Source organism: Sceloporus undulatus, chromosome 5 (genome assembly GCF_019175285.1).
Source record: "Sceloporus undulatus isolate JIND9_A2432 ecotype Alabama chromosome 5, SceUnd_v1.1, whole genome shotgun sequence".
In the NCBI taxonomy this organism is placed as follows: Eukaryota; Metazoa; Chordata; class Lepidosauria; order Squamata; family Phrynosomatidae; genus Sceloporus; species Sceloporus undulatus.
In genome coordinates this window covers 103,138,480-103,162,437 of record NC_056526.1, presented here as the reverse complement: position 1 = coordinate 103,162,437, position 23,958 = coordinate 103,138,480, and the positions used below count along the sequence as shown (strand labels likewise).

General features: G+C 39.9%; 1 protein-coding gene across 1 annotated transcript in view; it reads right to left on the bottom strand.

The window, feature by feature from the left end:
* Positions 1 to 23,671, bottom strand: part of LRP6 (LDL receptor related protein 6) — a 97,255-nt gene extending 73,584 nt beyond the window's left edge. The window contains 3 exon segments of the mRNA XM_042467317.1: positions 2 to 199; positions 9,812 to 10,205; positions 23,329 to 23,671. Of these exon segments, the coding sequence (XP_042323251.1) occupies positions 2 to 199; positions 9,812 to 10,205; positions 23,329 to 23,383 (647 nt within the window). The 5' untranslated portion in view covers positions 23,384 to 23,671.
* Positions 23,672 to 23,958: the final 287 nt, after the last annotated feature.

The following is a 23,958-nucleotide window of genomic DNA, read 5'->3' as shown; positions in this document are numbered from 1 at the left end:
CCGATGAGTTCCATCCAGATTTGATCTGTGAATAAAATTCAGTTTTGCATCTGCCCAGTAGAGCTTCTGTTCTTCATAATCTAAAGTTAACCCATTTGGCCAATAAATGTCTGCGGTGATAATAATTGAGCGGGTTGAGCCATCCATCCCAGCACGCTCTATCTTTGGCACTTCTCCCCAATCTGTCCAGTACATGAACCTAGGATTTCAATGAGAAAAAGAAATACTATTAGGTATAGTTCATTCCCATACCCACAAGGCACATCATTATACTGTACATGAATGAGTACATAATTATTAACTTCACTCTCAGGTGTTTTAATGAATAAAATAACTTTATTAATAAATAAAATAACTATGCAAATATTTGTTTATTTTAGTTCATGTTTAGAGTTTGATAGGCTTACTGTAAGTGGGGAATAACTTGGAAGCACACAGCAACTACAGTACTATATGTGATTCAATTTGTGGTTCAAAAATTAGACATTAAACTTCTTCGTATTCAAATGTAATATTACTTTTGTAGGGTGTGCGAACAACAAGCAAACATTTTCTAGGGGTGAAGAGATCTTGTATCTGCTTTGAGACTAACTGAAAGAAAGGTGCATGTGAGGAAATAGACTGAAGTCTACCAAAGCTCATGCTACCATCTTCTTTTTTTCAGTTAGTCACAAAGATGCTACAAGATCTTTCTAGATACTGATTCTACAGACTAACACGGCTATATTTTATTGGGGTGCGGGGCATAGAAAAGGTTGGTAACCACTGCTCTAAAGAATGGGCAACAACAAAAAATTATCCCCCCAAAACCTACCCAGACATGGCCAGAAATCCACTTCTGGTTTTGAACAAATTCACATTTTCCTGCTAAATGAAATTGGTGGTGGCTCAACCCCTTTCAAAGGTGAATTACTATTCCTGGAGACTTTGAAAGGTGATAAACACATTTTGGGGAGAGTGTAGATAAAGACCAGTCCAGGAAGCTTGGAGGGGTTGAGCTCCGCATAAACAGCCTTGTGAGACAATATGTGACCCCCATTTTGCTTTCTCCTTATCACAGTCCTCCTCCCTTTTGACCACCTTGAGCAAGGACAGAAAGTCTCTGTTGAAGCTTTATAAAGGAACACTCATTTTGGGAGAAGTAGATACACAAAGTTTTGCACGTACTAACTTGTTGGATCTAACTGCAAACTTAGGTGACTGTGTGCTTATCTGTTTGGAAGAAAAACAGAGAAATCTAAAACTAAGATACACTGGAGGTTATTTGGGAGGGGACTACCTAAGCATGCAGCAATCTGTATGTGTATACAACATTAAATGCTTTAAAAACAACAAGGATTTATGGATCATCAATTCAGAAACTTAACAGAATGCTGAAGCCATTATGGGGCATAGAACCAGTTTATTACCATTCTGTAGGTGGGCACTACTACAGGATAATGCATGCCAGGAGAGTACAAAGATCTCCATTCCCCCTGCACTTTAAGAAAGGTATCAGGTGAGAAGAAAGGAAAGGGGGTACTTTTTTCCTTCTGTGAACTCCAGAAAATTCTTATGCACTTGAATGAAGGACTGATAACTGGCCCCATAATACATATGTATATATTTATGTCATTTTGTCTTCCACAGGACAAACCAACAACAAACCAACAAACAAATGTCCCGGTGGAACATTTAAAATGCACCTCCTAGTATTACCTATCCTTCATGATTTTACAAATATAGGGTTTTCTTCCCCTAGGGGACTATCTGATTCAAGCATCCAAAAGAGGCAGTTATATAAATAAAAATGGTGTATGAGTTATTTTCCACATGGAGGTTTCACCCCGTGACAGAAACTCCAAAATACTTCACATGCTTGATTAGAGTTATCTACTGTAATTCTAATTGATTTGGGATGCCACAATTTGTGTTGCCAAACATCCACAGCTCTTCTAAATTCAACAACTAAAAGAATATAAGTTATACACTCGTGACTCCAATCCTACACTATGTACAATCAAGAGTATATCCACATATATATATTACAGAATCAAAATCAGAAAGCATCTACTGAAAATTAAATTTCGCTGAAGACAATAGGAAAGCAGCAGCACTGATTCAAAATAGCAAAGGGATTATTGTGAAAAACAATGAACAATTAAGGATTTAACTAAATTAAACAACTGTAATCATTGGCTGGCAACATTCCAGGAAATTGAGAGGCTGTGCAAATTGTGCTGGACTGGGGCCACAGCAACTGCACGCTGCGGCCCTGATCTGGCCTTTCCAGGATGCAAAAAAGGAGCTGCAAAAAGCAGTTCCTTTTTGCGCCCTGGAAAGGATGCGACAGTCATGGCACTGTGGCTTTAAGGCGCTCCCTTGGCACTGCATCATGTCGACGCAGCGTCAGAGTAGTACTGTCATGCTGTGCACCGTGTGAAGTGGTGCATGGTGTCCTGGGGGTTGAGTTGGGGTGTGTGCCATATGGGTGCCATGCACCAACTCTGCCCCCAGGCCAACCTTTATGGCCAGTGTGCACAGCCACAGAGTCTTTAGGAAGAACACTTTTCCTGATATCTTACACGACTGAAAGGGTGCTAGAAAGTTTTTCTTTTTTCACAAAACTTGAAGGTTCAAGCAAAGAAGCTATAATATACTGGTTACCACGGCTCCTTCCATGACAATGGCATGGCATTGGATAGGTCTTAACACTGCAAAATTATCTCTACGGTTCACTGAAATTCATGGTGTTCTATCACCAGCGATGCTTTGCAAATGTTTTTACATATATTTCAGTGTGTGTGTTCTTCTAAGTTCAAAATCCTGACAAAGGGTCATTTCCAGTGCGCACTTACACATGTGTGTGCACGCACACAGGGACTAGCAAAAATACATAAATCCTGTTGTTCATTGTAGCTAGAAAAATATCCCATACACGGGTGGTGCCATTTTGACGTAATGGACGCATAGTGTCTGCACATTGTGTCGCATCCATTACATCATGAGTGTGACATAACTATGGTGTCACAAAAAGAACCCAGTTTTTCTGGGTTCTTTTTACTCTGGATGGACCCTGAGCGGTCTGGCGGCTGCAGCATTCCAGAGGGAAAAAGGCCGCCGGCAGGCCGCCCTTTTGGGGCAGTCTGTCCCGCGTCACAGTTAATAAGTTAATAAGAATTCATTTATGTAGGAATCATAGAGTTGGAAGAGACCGCAAGGGCCATCCAGTCCAACCCCCTGCCATGCAGGAAATCCAAATCAAAGCATCCCCAGCAGATGGCCATCTAGCCTCTGCTTAAAGACCTCCAAGTTATGAACTTTTTTCTTTTACTAATATATAAAATGAAACTGACATGAAACATGCAGGGGTAGTTGTGTTGGCCATTTAACAAATCCAAACAAAAAGCCATCAGAAAAACCTGAAACATGGAACGTGAAAACTGACTTGGAAAATTGATTTTTGAACACTAAAGGGCTCAGATCCTATCTGAACTTGAAAGCTAAGAGGATCAGCCCTGGTTAGTATTTTGATGGGAGACTGCCAATGAATACCAGGTGTTGTAGGCTATATTTGAGAGGAAGGAAATAGCAAAACCACTTTTGAGTATTTCTTGCCTTAAAAACCCTATGAAATTCATCGTATGTCAACCTTGAACGCACATACACACATAGTATGCCTAAGAGTTGGGCTGTGGATACCACTCAGATATAGCAGAAAGCAAAGGTAACTATATTGGTAATTTGAAAAATTCAAAACCCCACATTCTTCCATTTATTTATAAAATTTGTACATCCCCTTTATCAAAAAGAAAAGAAAAGAAAGTTTCCAGAGTGGCTTGCAAATAGTTAATTTGACAGTTTTCTGTATTCTGGCTTACCATCTAAAAACATATGGCATACAAGGAAAAGGGTTAGTTTAAGAAGTTAAACGTTCAGGAGACACTGACTGCTCCTCTGGCATGATGTAGAAGTGTGAAAGAGGGAAATAGCTTTATTAGAGCAACAAAAATCTTGCATGTTTGTATTATCACCAGATCTCTTCATCTCATTTGTTTTTAAGTAAATACACTATGCCCCAAATATACTATAGTTACACCAAACAAACAAACAAAACAAAAAATCCAACCCCTGGCTTTGTAAACTTCCTTGAATCCTGATTTGAAAGAAGGCAGGCTATAATGACATGATGAAGATATGGGCAATAACACACACAACAACTACTAGAACAACATTCTTTAGCTAAAAACAGTGAAAGGCAGGAGGAGCCCCCAACTACTTACAAAACAAAATGACAAAATACTGGCTATACATTTCCGCATATCTCAGCTTCCACAAGGGATAGCAACTTTCTCAGTCCTAATTTAAAATTTTAAAAAGTGCCTTGCCCTTGTGGAAACTCAGATTATGGCTCATCTCAGGACAGACAATAACTCCTCCTTTGCCTCTTTTACCTTATGTCCTTGATGGGCAGGACTGTAACAAAAACTGACATTTCTAGAAAAAAAAAGATAAATTGTTCCAGTATATCAAATTGTAAAAGTGATTTAAGAACCAACTTCCATTGTAGCGTTGTTTTCAAATTTATTCAATTGTGGCAAGTGCAAATCTAGATTACGGGTCAAGAGAGCCAAGAGGTGGTTTCTTTTTCATAAGTATGTTTGTAAGCTCTAGATAGCCAGCATGGTGTAGTCAGTGGTTTGAGCACCTCTACTGCCAAGATCCTGGTCCATGCCCTAGTGGTCTCATGACTTGATTACTGTAACATCCTCCTGGCTGGGCTTCCTCTTTCTCACCTCTGTCCTTTAATTTCTGTCCAGCATTCAGCTGCACGCATTATCACTTCCACCCACCGCTGTGACCATATTTCTCCAGTATTGGCATCCCTTCACTGGCTCCCCCTTCCTTTCTGCATTCAGTATAAGCTCCTGCTGTCGACATTTAAAGCCCTCCATGGGCTGGCCACTCCTTACTTATCAGACCTTATTTCTCCTCACCTTCCCACCAGGGCCCTCCGTTCTGGTAGTCAAGGTCTGCTGTCCCAGCCCAGGATTTCCTCTGCCCCATCTAGGATTTGCCCCTTCTCACTCGGCCCCCCCCCCCTGAGACCGGCTTCCCCCCCCCCCCCCCCGAGCAAGAGCCATCACTTCTTTAACCAGCTTCAAAAAGGAGTTGAAGACCATCCTGTTCAGAGAAGCCTTCCCAGGCATTGCATAACTGTCACTTGCTAGTTGATGTTTCTTTGTTGTCTGTTTTATTGAATCATTTCCTGTATTGCTATGTATTTTATACGTATTATCCTACTAGAAAGGCCCCTTCCCCTCCACCATTCCCTTCTCCTTTTGTGTCGTGTCTTTTTAGATTGTAAGCCCGAGAGCAGGGAATCGTCCAATTAAAAAGATTGTATGTACAGTGCTGTGTAAATTTACAGCGCTTTATAAATAAAGGTTAATAATAATAATAAATGGGACTAGGATTATGGAAGACCCGGGTTCAATTCCCCACTCAGCCATGGAAGCCCACAGGGTGACTTCAGGCAAGTCACATTCTCTCAGATTTGGAGAAAGGCAATCAAAACAAAACAAAAACGCTCTGAACAAAACCTGCCAAGAAAATCCCAGAAACAATTTGAAGGCATAGTTTTTTGTGGGTTTTTCAGGCTATGTGGTCATGTTCAAGAACATGGCCACATAGCCCAAAAAACCCACAAAAAACTATGGATGCCAGCCATGAAAGCCTTCGACTTCACAAATTTGAAGGCACACTACCACAAATCTTTGTAGGCCAGTAATTGTCGTAGCTTTTACATATGAGACTGTTTTAACCACCTGATTAAAGTTCTGACAGAAAAAGAAGGGAGATGAAGTAGGAAGAGTAACATAGACAAGACAGACAGATTATTCTTCACTGGAACCTGAAAGGCTGACGTGCTTCGCAGTTTGTACGAAAGAACTAATAGAAAGTCATGTTGTTACATCTGCTGAGTGATGGTGACTCTTTTTATCAAACAACAACAACAACAACAACAAACCCAATAGGAGCCATACCCTCCAAATCTTTTGTTTCTTGTGCATATTGCCCTCTGGTTAAAAATGTACAGGGGGAAAAAACAAATTTCTCTCCCAGTGTGTGTACATACTGTATTAGTTTACAAAACTAAGAACAGAGCTCAACAAACAACAGTGGAGGCATCGCTCTGAAGAAATGAGGCAGGCAAAATAATTGTTACATAATGCTACATCAATATTATCACATTTTGATGTAGACTTTTGACATCTTTATATTCACACACTATGTTTTTAAAAAAACTCAACTATAATCTCTGAAGGCAGTGGTTCCCAACCTGTGGGTCGGGACCCCTTTGGGGGTCGAACGACCCTTTCACAGGGGTCGCCTAAGACCATCGGAAAACACATATTGGCATGTAGCAATGAAAATAATTGTATGGTTGGGGGTCGCCACAACATGAGGAACTGTCGCGGCATTAGAAAGGTTGGGAACCACTGTCTGAAGGGAAAAAAACCAAGAAAGAAGCAAGTGGCTGGTCACTTTGTTTGCAGTTAAATGGTCATTACTACTGATCCAAATGTCATCCTGCAAAGTGACATAGTGGCTGTTCTAATTCTAAAATCCATTCCTAGTTCATTGGAAGTACAAAGCCATACCTCTAGTCAAAGCAGAGGCAAACAGTGCACAGTTATGAATTTTCTGCACGCACAAGCCACTCACTAATAAGGAGGGTGGTATATACCTTCAAGTAACTTACTAATGTATGAATTTCATAGGATTTTCTTTGGCAAAGAATATTCAGATTGTTTTGCCAATTTCTAGCCTACAGCTCCAGGTAGTCTCCCATTCAAGTACTAACCAAGGTTGACCCTACTTAGCTTCCAAGATAAGACCAGAATTAGTGCCTTTAAGGTATTTATGACATATAATGGGGTACTTCACTGTTATGCAACTCTAAAGCATCAGTTATCTTTCTGAGAAACTAGATTGTTCCAGGTAAAGATATGCCTCTCAGCCATTCTGATAATGGGAAAACCACCACATTCTTTCGGTATAACTATGAAAAAGAAATGTTAGTATAGGAAAAACCAGCTCTGAAAGATACCATCCATTAGTTCACACATTATATGATATACACTAGAGACTTGCCTGTTTTCTCTAAGAAACCTGTTTATTTTCACAAACAGAAGAAGAGAGGCTTTGGCTAAAGAACTTTTACATACTACTTAGTTTTACTCAAAATTCCACGTATGTTTTGGACAAATGGGAATTCTGAAACTTATTTTGACAACAGGATCTCTATGTCAACAGACATATATGAAACAGGTCATAAAAGTACTAAAACAAAAACAAAGTACTAAAGTAAAACATTTTTGCTAATATTTCATCTGCGTTACACGTGAGAAAACCGAAGCTGAGGTTTCATAGCTTAAAGGACAATTAGTACAGCTATAGCAGAAAAGTCAGGCTGAACCCATGAAAACAAATCATTTCTAAAAGTTTACCAACTTTGCTACAGACAGACTACATCACAATATGGATTAGCTGTTGGTTATGTAGATAGGTAATGTAAGAACAATGTTTTGATTTAGTTATTAAAATATTTCTATCCTTTCCATATATCGTAAGAGGTCCAAGTGGCTTGCAATAAAATCTGTTTAAGCAATCTAAGGCCCAAAAAGATAGGCCAAAATAAAGCTGCTCCAGGTCACTTTGGAGGTTTGCTGTTTAAATGATGTACGCGTCCGAAGAGGCTGTGCCAAAGCCACACTCCAGTCCTAAGGACTGGAACACAGCTTTGGCGCAGTTTCGGGCCTCTTAAGACGCATGTGTCATTTAAACAGCATGCCTCCAAAGTGACCAGAAGCAGTTTTATTTTGGCCTGTCTGTTCAATATAAATATTTTAAGCATTCTAAAAACATAAGTGAAGAACTTAGAATTGGAATAATTTAAAAGTTAAAATAGTAAAAAGAAAAGAAAACACCCATGTCTATATTCATGGGTTATTTTCCCATCCCTATATCAACATCCTTCTACTCTTCCCCAAGAATATATTCTGGTCATAAGGACTCTGTTAGATAAATTAACTTAATGGGGGAGCAGGGCAGGGCACAACATCAGTAACTAGAAACATCCAGGTCACTTTTTAAAAATTGAAAGACTGAAAACCAAAAAAAAAGAAGAGTCCTAATGGATTAGCCTAGACGTCTATTGGGTTTAACACTGAGTTTTCTGAAATTGCTGACCAGATACCTCTGGGAAGCACACAAGAACACGAGGGCAATAGCATTCTCTCCCTTCTGGTGGCTGGTATGTAGTGACATACTGTCTCTAGAAATAGCCAGTGACACAACTATTCTTCATGGATAGGATCTGAAAACCTGCCTCTCTTCCTTCAATGGGGTAAGAAGCAGAAATTCCCAACTTTGCCGAGTCTGTAGTTTTCTAGTTAACAGTCCTAGCTGCAAAACAAAGTTACACATCCCTACAGCATACTCTTTTTAGAAATTAGCTAAGATGCCACATAGAAATACTATTGCAACATTCCAGCTAGGATTATCCTACAGTTCAGCAAAGTTTCTACATGCATGGCAGCAATGAATGTAATGCATGGAAGTATGACAAAATAGATAAATATGCAGTGCATTACGCAAAGCCCTCTGAATTATTTACTGTGTTTATGCTTCCAATTAATTTATTTAGGAACGATCAATTTTACGTGCAATTAACAGGTTAAGCAGCAATGACTTTCCAACAAGAAATTCGCAGAACTTGCAAAGTATTTATACATGTCCAGCAACACAAATTTCTGTACCAATTTAAGAAGCTTTAACTAGCTTGGCATTTCACCTGTCAAAATCACTTCAGTGTCAAAGTGACAACATACAAGGAGAAAAAAAGTGAGGGAAGCCCAGAAAATTTTACTAATGAGCTGTTAGCAACACTTAAAATGACAATTTCAAGGAAACCATTAAATTCTGTAGTCCGCACTAGCTTTTATGAACTCTGATTAAAAACATATGCTGATGGAGTAGGGTTGAAGAAATACAGAGAATGTATCTACAACAAGATACAGGAAGCTATTCTGGTTTTGTTTCTGCTAAGAGCATAAATAAATTCACTGGCAGAAAAGAAGATAGTATCCATTATCCAGGCCACTGCAAGGAACATCTTCCACATTAATATATATGCCCAAGAATCCCCACAGAGAAGATGCAAAAGGATTTGTGCCGAGCCTTGTGGACTTCACTATCACACCATATAACCTGAAAAGGATGCACTAAATATATTTTTATTACATCTTCATAGCTGCTTACTCCAAGGGAATAATGGTTATCCATCGACCAAATGTCTTTAACAGATATATATTTGACATTATTAATTATCTTACTGATGATACTATAATTTTACCATAACAGAAACTATCAGTTTCTATGAAATACAGTTTGAAAACCACTGGACTAGGTTTTATAAAGTACAGTAGATATAAAAAGACATCGTTTCATTTTTAAATGCATTTGATTATATCCATTTTTTAAAAATCCTGCTGCCACCTTAATTTGTGTCATTCAAGAACTGGACAGATTTTTGCAATACAAACAGAAATTCAAGGGGGGAAATGTGCATTTGTAGCCAAATGTTGACTATGAAAGTACCATTACAGTGGAATAGAAATCCAGCCTTTAAAACAGGTAACAAAGCATCAAAATCAGTTTGTCTTTGGAGTCTCTACAGGGCTTGAAGAAGTTGCCAGAAATAGTAGTAGTAGTAGTAATAATAATAATAATAACAACAACAATAATAATAATAATAGCAGCTTACCCTCTTGTAGGATCTAAGGCAATTGCTCTGGGTTGATCCAAGTCTTGCCAAAATAAAACTTTCCGCAGAGATCCATCTAAATTTGAAACTTCAATCCGGTTTGTTTCTGAATCTGTCCAGTATAGTTTCTCACCCAGCCAATCACAAGCTAGCCCATCAGGTGACAACAGTCCAGAGATGACCACATTTTGTACACTCCCTGTTTTGTTGAATTCTGTTCGTTTAATGGCTTCTTCACTCACATCACTCCAGTATATCAAGCCATGGATGAAGATGAAGTCCACTGCAGCTGCATCTTCCAAACCACCCACCACAACTGTAGCATTCTCATTCACCTGTGCAGCATCCACCAGTCGTAGATCACGCCGATTTGCATACAGCAACAGTGGAGAAGCTTTGAAAGAAGACAAAAGCATTGAATTAGGCTATGCAGAGATCTATAATTCAGTAAATAAAAACAATCATAACTATTGCCTTTCTGAAAAAACAGGTGTAACTAAAATCAGGTGACTATGACTGCCAAGAGCCACTATACTTCACAATAGCATTACAACATGTTTATAAATACAGTGAGCCCTGCCTACCTGTGGATTCTGCATCCATGGATTCAATCATCCACAGCTTGAAAGTTATTTCTCAAAATTTCCAAAAACCAAATCTTGATTTTTGCCATTTTATTAAGGGTCACAATTTCACTATGCCATTGTATATAATGGGACTTGCACATTCATGGATTTTGGTATTCAAGAGGGGGGGGTGTCCTCGAATCAAACTCCAGTGGATACCAAGGGCCTTCTGTAAGAACACAGGAGTCAAACAGACTGACCAAAGGATAGTAAAAAAGACAGTTGCATCTATTGGCCGCTCCTCATCTCTTCTTTCACATCTAGGCTTGGATATTGTTCCTAGGTCTGTTAAAATAAGACTAGAGATAGCTGTCTGTGAATTGTCGTCACAGTCTTACGTGTCTTCTTCCCCCAATATGATGCACTTACACTATGAGGGCCCTTTCCATATTGCCAATTATTTGGGGAGTCTGTCTCTAGGCAAGTATTGCCATTTTTTCTCTAAGGCAAGGTGCAATATATATTTTGTAGTACTACTTTGTGGCAGATTTGCCGGTGTCCCTTATGCCGAAAGTAGATGCCCTTCTAATAACTTGGAAGTAGAGTCTATGATACATATTTTATTGCACTGTAGTCTTTATAATTAGATTCAACAAGCCAAAATCTATACATTATTAAATAAGATGAAAAGATGATCAGACCTTTTTAATGTAAAATTCCTGCTGGAAGATAAATGCATGAATGTCACTCTTGTAGTTGCCAAATGTCTCTTTGAGGTAGCTAGGATTAGAACTATCTATGTACAAAGGGACAGTTAGAGTAGAGAAACTTCTGTGATTCAGGTATTAGTGTGGGGAATTTTATTTTGGGGAATTTGATGACATGTATATTTTGATTGCTTAAATTTTGTGTCTATAGACCATAATAACTGACTGACTTACAATACCTTTGAACATACCCCACTGTGTCATTACTACAGTGTACTGAGTTAATAACTTTTGTTTTTCTTATAGTGATCATGTGTCGAATGTCATTTTTAAGAATCCTGTAAAAACTGTAAGAAATAGGTATTTCAATAAAAGTAGTTTTAAAAATTGAAGGAAAGGGTAATCCCACCGAGCAAAATTCCAGCAGAATGACCAACCATGTACAATGTGTGGCAGCAGCTGAGTATCCTTGGAGAGGAAATTTTAGAAAAGAACCACAAAATGTTCTATCCCTAGTCATAAAGTATGTAGGTCCCAAGCTGCCTACTGCACTTTGAATTGTGCTCTGAAATAAGCAACCAATAAGTGAAGCTGTTAAGACTAGAGAAATATGCATACTAGTGAACTATCTACGGGTTACATTTTGAGTCAACTTCAGTCTCTAGCAATCTTTCAGAGGTGCTTCAACATATGCATTAAAAAACCCAAATAATTTACCAGGCCAAGGATAACTACAGTACAGCCTAGTATTCTCTGATCTGGTATCACAACAAACACACAGCATCAAATGGTGAAAGGAACTTTATCCTACAAATGCCACCTAGGTCACAAGCAAAAGAGCTGGATTTATAAGTTTGCACACACATCATTAAGGAAGAAAGTGCTGGAAACCATAATCTCCCAAGGAGGAGGAATCATTGCCCTTTAGTGCACACAAGACATCCTCTGTTTTTGATCTGCTCCAGCATCAATTTCAACCATGAGTTTACCACCTCCACAGATTTACCTAAATTTGATGAAAGAGAGTTGGCCATAATCAATACACTGTTAGCACCTCAAATCAATTCATACAATGGTCTAATACCATAGGTTTCGGCAGTAACATAAGGGAGAGGGTTGCACACTGAACATCATGCCCTATGAGGAGTGACATGAATACGTTTAACCTGGGGAAGAGAAGGTTAAGGGGTGATATGATAGCCCTGTTTAAATATGTAAAGGGATGTCATATTGAGGGTGGAGCAAGCTTATTTTCTGCTGCTCTAGAGAATAAGACCTGGAACAATGGATTCAAACTACAGGAAAAGAGATCCCACCTAAACATTAGGAAGAACTTCCTGACAGTAAGAGCTGTTCTCCCTTGGAGAGAGGTGGAGTCTCCCTTTTTGGAAGTTTTTAAACAGAGGCTGGACAGGCGTCTGTTGGGGGGTGCTCTGATTTTGAGTTCCTACATGGCTGGGGGTTGGACTGGATAGCCCTCGTGGTCTCTTCCAACTCTATGAGTCTATATACTGGAGGAAGTTTAATTTCAGATCAGGACATTTTAAAAAGCACACACTAATTATAATCTGGGGTTCTGTTAAATGAATATAAAATCAGATTTTAATTAGGTTTTATCTTCTCAACATTTAATTTTGACTTATTTCCATTTATATGTGGAAAATATAGTTAAGTATTAGTTGTCACTAACCTTATCAAACTGAGTGGAGCTACAAGAAATATTGTTAATTCTTCTAAAACTAAGTTTTCCTAGGCTGCATCTGCATGGCAGAAATAATTTGGTTTGATACCATTTAAACTTACATGGCTCAATGGTAGGGAATCCTGGGAACTGTAGCTTTGTGAGACATTTAGCCCTCTCTGCCAAAGAGTTCTGGTGCCACAATAAACTACAATTCCCAGGATTCCTCGGCAATGAACCAGGGCAGTTAAAGCCCTAAAAAAAATTATTAATTGAAATCTGGTTTGGGATTAGGGCAGAATTTCTAACGATTTCTGAAATGGCCCTAAACATACCTCTGCCATTTTGTACTATGTGGTTATGCGAAGCAACATTCTCAGCACTGACAATTATAAAATCAAAATATCCATCCACTCTGAAAAAGATTGAAGATGCTCTATGTCCTGCAGTATTAACTATTCCAACAAGATTTAATTCTTCATGTAAAAATAAACAAGTATGCCCATCTCATTAGTATGCAAATTTTTAATAAATGGTAAAATTATATATACCAAATAATTATTTTTTTAAAAAAATATTTATGATTTATGTTCAGTAAATGTTTGATCTGTATACCTATCTTATATGCTTATACCCCTGGGCTTGTGTAAAAAATTATTGGGTGAAAAGGGGTCATGAGGAGAAAAAGTTAAGAAACCCCGATATAGTAGAACTATATCGTAGTAGAAGCTTGACTCAGGCTTGCATCCTTCCGAGGTCGCTAAAATGAGTACCCAGACTGTTGGGGGCAAATTAGCTTACTTGCTAATTAGCGTACTTGCTGTTCACCGCTATGATCTTTGGAATAGCAGTATATAAATAAAACATATTATTATTATTATTATTATTATTATTATTATTATCTTACTAACCAGTAAATATACACAGGAAAGCCCTGTCTAGTTTACAAACATAGCTATCCTTTGACGAGTACAAGGTAAGATTCCATGGGCATACCAAAATGTTTTCCCAAGTCATAAAATATAGTCACAGAAGATGTCACATTCACTACATAAGTGCAGATAACTTACCAAATGTTAACTTTGTTTGGATGTGCTGTACAGCACATGGTTCCAAAGAATTACATACTATATGCAGGTTGAAAATGATACCTTTAATATTTTCCTTTCATTTTTAAAAGTCTACTATTTCATAAGATTATACAGATCGTCACTTTCAAACATCTGGCACACTAAAATTTCATCCAAAATAGAAATGCCAGTATTCCTTTTAATTTTAATCAGTTTGGGATAATGTCATTTTATCTTAGCTTCCAGCCACATTATCTGAGCTTCCAGCCACATTAAACTATGTCACAAATACTATAATCTCATTTCTTAATGCCCTACTACAAATGTTTCAGCAAGTCTTTAATAGCTCAGTATACCAAAAGCAAATCAAGACAACGCTTTAGTATTAAGTGAGACAACAAAACAAGCTAGTCCCTGAAAGCTACTGTTGTCTTAATAAATGTTAATCCTAAATAGCTATCCCTCTGGAAAACAAACAGTAGTAACATTCTTGTGATATACTTAGTTCATAATGTTTTGTTCCCACAGGGATTTCTATCAAGATTCCCACAACATCATATGTCAATAATTCACAACGTGTACTATGAGAAATAGCACCCATGTATTAGGTAGAACCAATCAATGAACAGTTAAGATGAATAAAAAATGATCATTGATGTCATACAGACCTCTTTTCCTCCACTGAAGAAAATTATGCAGTTTGTTTGTGGGAATGGTCTAATCTATGAAACAGTAAAGGAAGCAAGCAGTTGGTGATATGATAGCCCTGTTTAAGTATTTGAAGGGGTGTCATATTGAGGATGGAGAAAGCCTGTTTTCTGCTGCTCCAGAGACTGGAACACAGAACAATGGATGCAAGCTACAGGAAGAGATTCTACCTCAACATCAGGAGGAACTTCTTGACAGTAAGAGCTGTTTGACAGTGGGACGCACTCCCTCAGAGTGTGATGGAGTCTCCTTCCTTGGAGGTCTTTAAACAGATGCTGGATGGCCACCGGTTGGGGAGGCTTTGATTGTGATTTCCTGCATGGCAGGGGTTGGACTGGATGGCCCTTGTGGTCTCTTCCAACTCTATGATTCTATGATATAAAGAAGCAGCTGGTAACTGCATTTTGGCATGAAACACAGTTCTGGCCTTCATGCTTCCTCCATCTATTGAGATCAGCCAATCTTGCTGCTTCAAATTGGTGATGGCTGGACCAATCTCACCCAGAACAGAGAGCAGCTAGGCCAACAGCATGAATTTGTCATCTTCCAGAAGCTATTCTTAAAACTGCCTCAGGCAGAAACATAGGAGACAGGTTTCTCTGTGGGACAATAATTTGTACATGCTAAATGCTTACATGCTACAAAAGAACACTTTAATATACTTATTTATATTGGGATACATACACTACCTTTCAGACATGCCTCAAAGAGTTTTCAGAAGCAATAAAATGAAGCAATATAAACATTAACAAAAGAGAGATAAAAATAAAAATTATCAACACATACAATCAGGCAGTGAGTATGAGGATGATGTTTCACTCATTCCCTGCTTGTACACTTCCACTCGTTGCAGCAGGAACAGAATGCTGGACCAGACAGATCTTTGGTCTGATTGAGCATGGTTAATGTTCCAGAAGAACCAACAAGAACTAACTCCTCCAATACAGGTTGTTCATCAGATCAATGAAAGCAGCTTTAATCACAAAACCAGGTTAGAAACTAGATTGAAAAAAGTCTAATTCAATATCTTCCAGTAATGTTTAAGGCTGCATCCTCTCCACCCTATTTAAGAAGTGTGTGTCCTACAAAAGAGAGCTTCTACTGACCAGTAATTCGGTACATCATCAGGGCCCAGAGCAGAGTGACTTCCTTTGACATATAAAGAACACAAGAAGCTGCCCTATGAAAATCAGACCAAACTCCTGCCTTACCTGAAGATGCTGTGGCTAACTGATTTGAAATGTTGTGTTTTACTGTCCTTTGCCCCCAGTCCCCACAAGGTCTAAGGGGCATTCAGTTTTTTGTCCCAAGGAGATGAGGATCCCCACGCTGATGCATATTGGAATCATTGTTCCCTTTACATTTTGGGTTTGTGAATCTCTCTGAGTCATTTTAACCCTTGTGTTAAGTCACATGTGCCATCGTTTCGGGATAAAATGGAGTCAACTCCATTCCCTTGAATCATACAGAGCAGTCTGAATTGATTCAGAAGCTCATCCACACCGCCGAAGATGCAGATCAATGTGGATCTTTCAGGAAAACTGGGGAGGGATGGCATTGAATATCCCCCCCAAGTGCTTCAAGTGTATTCAGGGCGAGTGTGAACACCAAGGAAATAACCCAGATTCATCCCAGATTATTTTCATAGTATGAAATAGTAAATGGGGCCCAAGAGTGGCCTCTGCCTGCAATGATATCCCTCCAGACCATTTCAACTAACAACTGGAGTAACACCTAAGATAAAATGTAGGCCTGTGATTCTAATATCCTCACTTTTCTTCTCCTGTATGATTTTTAATATCTTTGTCTGATGAAGCAAGTGAAGCTTCAAAGGTTTGCATGATATATTTTGTGCATTATAGCTGACCCCATAAAAGTACAACTGTTCTGTGGATTGGGGGGGGCGGGGCGGCATTCTAAATTTTATTGTTGTCTTATTATTATTCCTGTTATATAATTTTTAATTGGTTTGTGCTTCTACTTTTTGTTGTTTTTTAAGTATGTTTTACGGCAGAGACAAATAAAAGTAAAGTGAATTGACTGCCTCCACCCTGAGCAGCTGGGCAAGCAAGTAAGGCTTGGATGCAGTGCTGTGTATTCTCTTTCTTAAAAACCTGTTTCCTATGCTACTTCTACCTAGGATTACAGCCTTATTATTTCCCCCCTCATAGTTGTGTGTTTTTGCCATTCACAAATACATCTGAGAATAATTTACGTAAAATGCATTTTTTGGTTTTGTCCACTTGTGGAGTGGCACCATAGCTGCACTGCTCATAGCAATAATACTGCACCAGGATGTTCCATAAATATTTGATAGTCCCTTGATGCATGCTTGCGTGAGCAACATTTTAAGAGAAGAGAAAAGGTAAAGACTAATTCTCCAGAGTCTAGTCATGCATTCCAGCTGAAAAACTTTCAGTACGTGGGTTTATTTCAATCTCAAACTCCACTTTTCCTTACAGCAGCCGCTCATAATGACAGAATTCCCTAAAGAAGGCTGCAAAAGGTAATGAACAGGACAAATTGCCTAATTAATACAAATTAATTGCAACAGAACTTTAGGAAACATGATGAAAATACTCTTTCTATAGTTACATTCCATCAGACCATAAGAAAACTGGAGTTCTAGGGCCCTTTTTAAAGAGTACATCTAAAACTGAAATGTGAGTAGGATGGAGTGCCTGAACATGTGATTCCCACAGAGTACGCTTATTATAAGGCCAGTGTGATGTAGTGGTTTGAGTGTGGGACTTGGATTCTGGATATCAGGATTCAAATCCCTGCTCAGCCACAGAAACCTAGTCTTCCAACCTCAGAAGAGGGCAAAGGCAAACCCCCTCTGACCAAATCTTACCAAGAAAACCCCATGATAGTTTCACTTCAGGGTCAATATAAGTTGGAAATGTTGAAGGCACAACAACAACAATTAAATATACAAAATGGAAACATATTATCTTGTTAAAGATAACAAAATATGGTAAAGCTTCAAAGTAGGTATTGCAGTAGGTATGTATTACTAAATGCTTTTTTTCTAATTTGCACAGGAAGAACTGATAGGTTCATTTTAGGGTCACTATTAATCAGAAATGACTTGAAGGCACACAGTAACAACAAACACTTATTAAAAAGGTATGGCTCCTTGATGAGTAGTAACATCAATTACTGTATTGCTTAACTGTTACACGTATGAAATATTAAATACTTGAAGTGATGTCATATTGAGGAGGGAGCTAGTTTGTTTTCTGCTACTCCAGAGACTAGGATCAGGAGCAATGTATGCAAGCTACAGGAAAAGAGATTCCAGCTCAACATTAGGAGGAACGTCCTGACAGTAAGGGCTGTTCAACAGTTGAACAACCTCCCTCAGAGTGTAGTGGAGTCTCCTTCCTTGAATGTCTTCAGGCAGAGGCTGGGTGGCCATTTGTCAGTGATGCTTTGATTTAGATTTCCTTCCTGGCAGAGGGTTGGACTGGACTATAGATAGTCCTGATGCGGAATCTGTACTTAGGGCAAGAGAATGGTTCCCAATTGGCAAGGCTGCATTCCATCACCCTATTTGTTTAGCTTGTATGCAGAAAATATCATACAAAGAACAGGTTTAGAATTGGAAGGAGGAGTGAAGATTGGAGGAAGGAATATCAACAATCTAAGATAACACCATACTACTAATGGAAAGCATCAAAGAAATGAAAAAAAAATACTAAAGAAAGTCAAAGATGAAAGTGCAAAGGCAGAAAACAAAAATAATGGCCATGGAAGATTTACATAAACTCAACCTAGACAACAGGGAAATCAAAATAAAGATTTCCCATACTTTTGGATCAAACACTGATTAGAATGGAGACTGCAGTAGTCAAGAAATCATAAGATTGGGAATAGAAAGGGCAGCTATGAAAAAACTAGGCACAATCTTAAGATGTAAAGATATACAATTGAATACTAAAGTCAGAATTGTCCAAGCCACTGTATTCAACATCACCATGTATGGATGTGAGAGTTGGACAGTGAAGAAAGCTGATAGGAAGAAAACCAACTCATTTGAGAAGTGGTGCAAGAAAGCCCTCTTCTGCACTCGGAGAGTAGGTTGGGTTATGCATTTTACAAGCTTGTTTGTAAGAATATCATGGGGAACTTTGTCAAAGGCCTCACTGAAATCAAGATATACTATATTGTAAGACGAATGAGTGAGTTCTGACTTAAACCCAGAGCTGAAGAACCGAAGAACCAAGGATTTGTGCTTTAAACATAGCTAAAAGAACAAACAAGATGGTTCCGCGCAAAGCACTGATGTGACGAAGGTATTTGGCAACCGAGGCGAGGAAAGTCTAAACTTGGAAGCTGAAGCGGGGTGCCGTCCAGGTGTGACGAACCATGACCGGGAAGAACCTTATCTCCTGAGTCGCCATGATGAGGAACTGACAGGACAATGGAGAACTTTGAACAGAACGAGTAGCTTTGAACACGGACGGATCTGAACAACCTGTCTGTCCTCCCAGAAGAGGAAGTTGAGTAATGGGCTGCAATATTGCAAGATTCCAGCAGCCAAGAGTGAGAGAGAAGGAAAAGTATAAAGATCCTGGACTTTCATCTCCATTTTGTTGGCATCTACCGCGGCAACGGTGTCATCCCCAGCCTTCGAGAACAACTGATCAATGTTCGGCGGAAGGGAAGTGTGTGTGAGTATTGTATGAATGTGTGAGTGAAAGAGCTCTTGATAATCAATGGTTGTGTTACTTGTGTGATTCAATAAATGTTACATGCATGGTGTTTAAAACCAAATTTGGTGTCTCAATGTCTTTTTCAGCCTTGCTGTGAATAGGTCCACGGAGGGAGAGGTTCTCATCACATGCTCTCAGGATAAACAGGTTGCCCTTACAATCTTGGGCATAACATATCCACAGCATTCCCTTCGTCTAACAAGCTGGTAATTTTATCAAAGAAAGAGATTAGATTTGTCTGGCATAACTTGTTTCTCTGAAACCCATGTTGACTTCTTGTGATTATGGCATTGCTTTCTAGATGTTCGCAGACTCTCTGTTTAATGATCTGTTCTACAATCTTTCCTGGTATTGATGTCAGACTAACTGGATGATAATTGTTTGGATCCTCTTTCTTCCCCTTTTTGAAGATGGGGACAATGTTTGCCCTCCGCCAGTCTGCTGGGACCTCTCCTGTTCTCCAGGAGTTCTCAAGGATTATTGCCAATGGCTCCGATATTACATTTGCCAGTTCTTTTAATACCCTTGGATGGAGTTCATCTGGTCCCGGAGACTTATATTTGTTTAGGTTAAACAGGTATTCCTCTACTACAGTCGGCCCTTCTTATACACGGGTTTTTTATACAAGGATTCAAGCATACACGGTTTGAAAATGTTCCAAAAAAGTATAAATTTACCTTGATGTTCCATTTTTAATTAGGGACACCATTTTGCTATGTCATTACACTTAATGGGACTTGAGCATACACGGATTTTGTTATACACTGGGGATCTTGGAACCAAACCCCAGCATATAACAAGGATCCACTGTATCTCTTTACTTATTCTCTGCTGAATTTCCCCTTTTCTGTCCTCTGCTCCATTATCCTCAGGTTGAGAACTCTTTGCCTTTTGTGAGAAGACTGAGGCAAAGAAGGTGTTGAGTAATTCTGCCTTTTCTCTGTCTTCTGTTAGCATTTTGCCATCTTCTCCACGCAGTGGCCCTACCGTTTCCTTCTTCTTCCTTTTGCTGTGGACATATCCAAAAAAGGATATGTTCCTAAAGGAACTGCATTAAAGGGTTGTAGCATTAGGAAAGTTGAGAACCACTGATGTAGAGGATGGCTGTCTCCCAGTAAAACACAAATCCAGATATTCTTTATAGCCTTGAGTCCTGCATGCATAACCCAACCTACTCTCTGAGTGGAACTCACTCCCTTGGATAGTGGTGGAGTCTCCTTCCTTGGAGATCTTTATAGAGAGGCTGGATGGCCATCTGTCGGGGATGCTTTGATTGAGAGTTCCTGCATGGCAGGGTGTTGGACTGGATGGCCCTTGTGTTCTCTTCCATCTTTACAATTCTACATTGTAAGTTCTACTTTTATTACAAAATAAAGAAATGGAGTGCACCAGAAGGAGAATTCAACTGCTTCTATTTCTTATCCCTACCTCATCTCACAGCTTGGTCCAACAAAACCAATGGGACAGACATACAAGGATGACTGTTTCCAGCAGAACTGAAGAGACAAGGTTCAGGTACTTCCAAAGACTTCCTGCTTAACCTCATTTGAAACAAATGGTACATACAAGAGCATGTACTGTTTTTGAAACAAACATTTTGTCCTTGGCATTAAAACTGAAATATGGACACTTAGCATTACATTTGGAAAAAGAAAAAATTCTGCCAAGAGCCCACTGATTTTTGCACTACTGCTGAAATTTTAATTTATACCAGGATATTTAATTCTGGCCAATGTGACAGAAGATTACATTTCATGCAGGAAAATGTTAATCCGAAATAACTTTTTCTCTCTCTGAAACTCAGAGAGATGCAACTGAAACAACTTTCTTTTCACAAGAGGAATGTCTGGTTTTCCATCGTTCATTTAAACGTGTACAGTGCTGTTTTCTTAGGAGGTCAGAGGATGGGAAACAGATGTCCTGAATAGGGGAATATTTGTCCCAAGGAATATCGATCAACTGGTTTTCCAGGACTCCTTCCAATCCAACTCCAATCCACTCAAGCCCTCATTAAAACAAGCCAATGTAAGCTGTGGGATTGTTTTTAAGAGACCTTTTTTCCCTTGCACACAAATACAAGCATTCTCAACATAAACTTTTCTTGAAGTCTAGGCATTTTTCTTTTCACCCAAAAGAAAGTTATGCTGGTGAATAAAAGGAAGCACTTCTTAAAATGCATGCAGGCTTTTCTCGCTCTGTGTGTGCATCCATACAAACAGATCAGTTCTTTGCTGAAGACTCGACTTCTGCTTATGGAGGCGCAAAAGGGGGCATTATTAAATGCAAGCTATTTCTAACTAAACAGGGTTGAATCCAAGCAGTTCGTTGCATTTGTTTCGTTAGTTAGAAGGTATGCCCTAAAATAAATATACAGTACTTAGGAATGGGATCTGACTAAATAGCTTTTTCCAACTGCAGTCTAAATGCTGTGAAAGACACAATCCAAGCACAGCTGGATTCAGGGAGACCTGGTTCTACAGACAAACAGTTGCAACCCAAAGCCTGCTTCTGCATTTAATCACAACTCCCAGTATCCCCTCAATCGTGGTTCCTGGCCTAAGATCCAAAGAGGCTGACTCCCAAGTTAAGTGTTTCCAGGATGATTGATCAAGACAAGCCAGCAATGCTGAGAAGAAGGACATTGTTAGCACAGCAACCCAGAGGGACCTTATCTGGAATGGGATCTCCCTGCTATCCCTAGCAAACAGGCCCTGAATTGTGTTACTGTTTGGGGGGGGGGGGTGTTAGGCAAGCCACCATAAAACCAGGACTGCAGAGAGCTATACAGTCACCCAACAAACACCGATTCTAAAGATAAAGCTGTGTTAGCAGAATCAGAGATCTTGCAGCACCTCTGAGACCAACTGAAAGAAAGAAGTTGGCAGCATGAGCTTTTGTGGACCAAAATCTACTTCCTCACATGCATATATAGTACATACAGATGCAGAGGCAAGCATGGTATTATGCTGGCAAGCCCCCCCCCCCTTGGCAAAACCCTGGCAGCCTTCCCCAGTGGTCACAGCTCCAGGGAGACTCCTGAGAGAAAAGCCCTAAATGAACAAATACAAAGAAGTAAAGTGATCTTTGCCCCATTCCCCCCCATTTCCCCAGCAGCCCTGCCAGGACCCCCTCTCTCTCCCTTCACCCCAGAGAAACACACACACAGGCCTATATAGACACACACACAGACATATATATATGTCTGTGTGTGTGTGTGTGTCGACACACACATATATCTACACACACATGCATACTTATAGTTACACAGGCACACACATACACACACATGCATATACAGTACACATGCACATATATATATATACACACACACATATATCTACACACACATACATACACAGACACACAAATACACACAGAGACATATATACACACACACACACGCACACACATATATATATTTACACACACACACACATATCTACACACACATGCATACCTATACACATGTATACCTATAGTTACACAGGCACACACATACATATAGACACATGCATATACAGTACACACACACACACATATATCTACACACACATACATACACATAGACACACAAATACACACACATGTATAATATATTTACACACACACTTGATGGCCATCTGTCAGGTATGCTTTGAATGAGATTTCCTGCATGGCATATATATACACACACACACACACACGAATACACACACATATATTTACACAGACACACACACGCATATTGCACACACACAGAGAGATGTACATACACATACATGTATATTTACACACACATGCATATACAGTACAGACACACACACATACACACATGTACTGTATACATGTCTATATATACACACAGACACACACACACACACAGGCATATATGCTTACAGGGAAACACACATACATATAGATATACACACACATACATGCATGTATACATATCTATATATACACAGACATATATGCTTACAGGGAAACACACATACATATAGTATACAGGACGCAGACATATATATATAGAGAGAGAGAGACATATATACAGACAGACACAACGTATACAAGGCCCCTCCGTCTCTCACCTCTGGCCAGGGAGCAGAAGCCGCAGACGAGGAGGCTCCTGAGCACGGCGCCCATCTTCCCTCTCTGGCCCTCACCGGCGGAGGGGAAGCGGCGGCGGCGGCGGCGGGGGCGCCCTGGGTCCCGGGGGCCTTGGCCGCGAGGAAGGCTGGGCGCAGCCCCTCCTCGGCCGCCCTCTCATACTTCCGCCCAGAACAACCGGGGAAGCCAGCGCCTCCTCCTCCTCCTCCTTTGTCTTCTTCGCCTTCTTAAAAGGCTCCTTGGTCGGCAGCGAGAGAAGCGGCGGGGAAGGGGAGGCCCAGGCGCCCCTCTGCGGCCATGGCTGCTCCAAAGGCAGAAGAAGAAGAAGAAGAAGAAGAAGAAGAAGAGAACCCCTCCTCCTCCTTCAAGGCTCCCTCCCTCTCTCCTTTAAGCCGCCTCTTCCTCCTCCTTCCCCTTGGAAAGCATAGAGGGAAGGGAAGAGGCGCAAGGAGGACGGCGACGCATCCCTTCCTCTCCCAAAGGCCTCACAGCCACATAGAGAGATATGCACCCGCCCCTTCTGCTTTTCCTTCCTGGCTCCGCGGAGGGACACCGCCCCCACCTCCCCTTCTCTCCTCAGAGGCTACAAGGAAATGCACTACAACGCATTC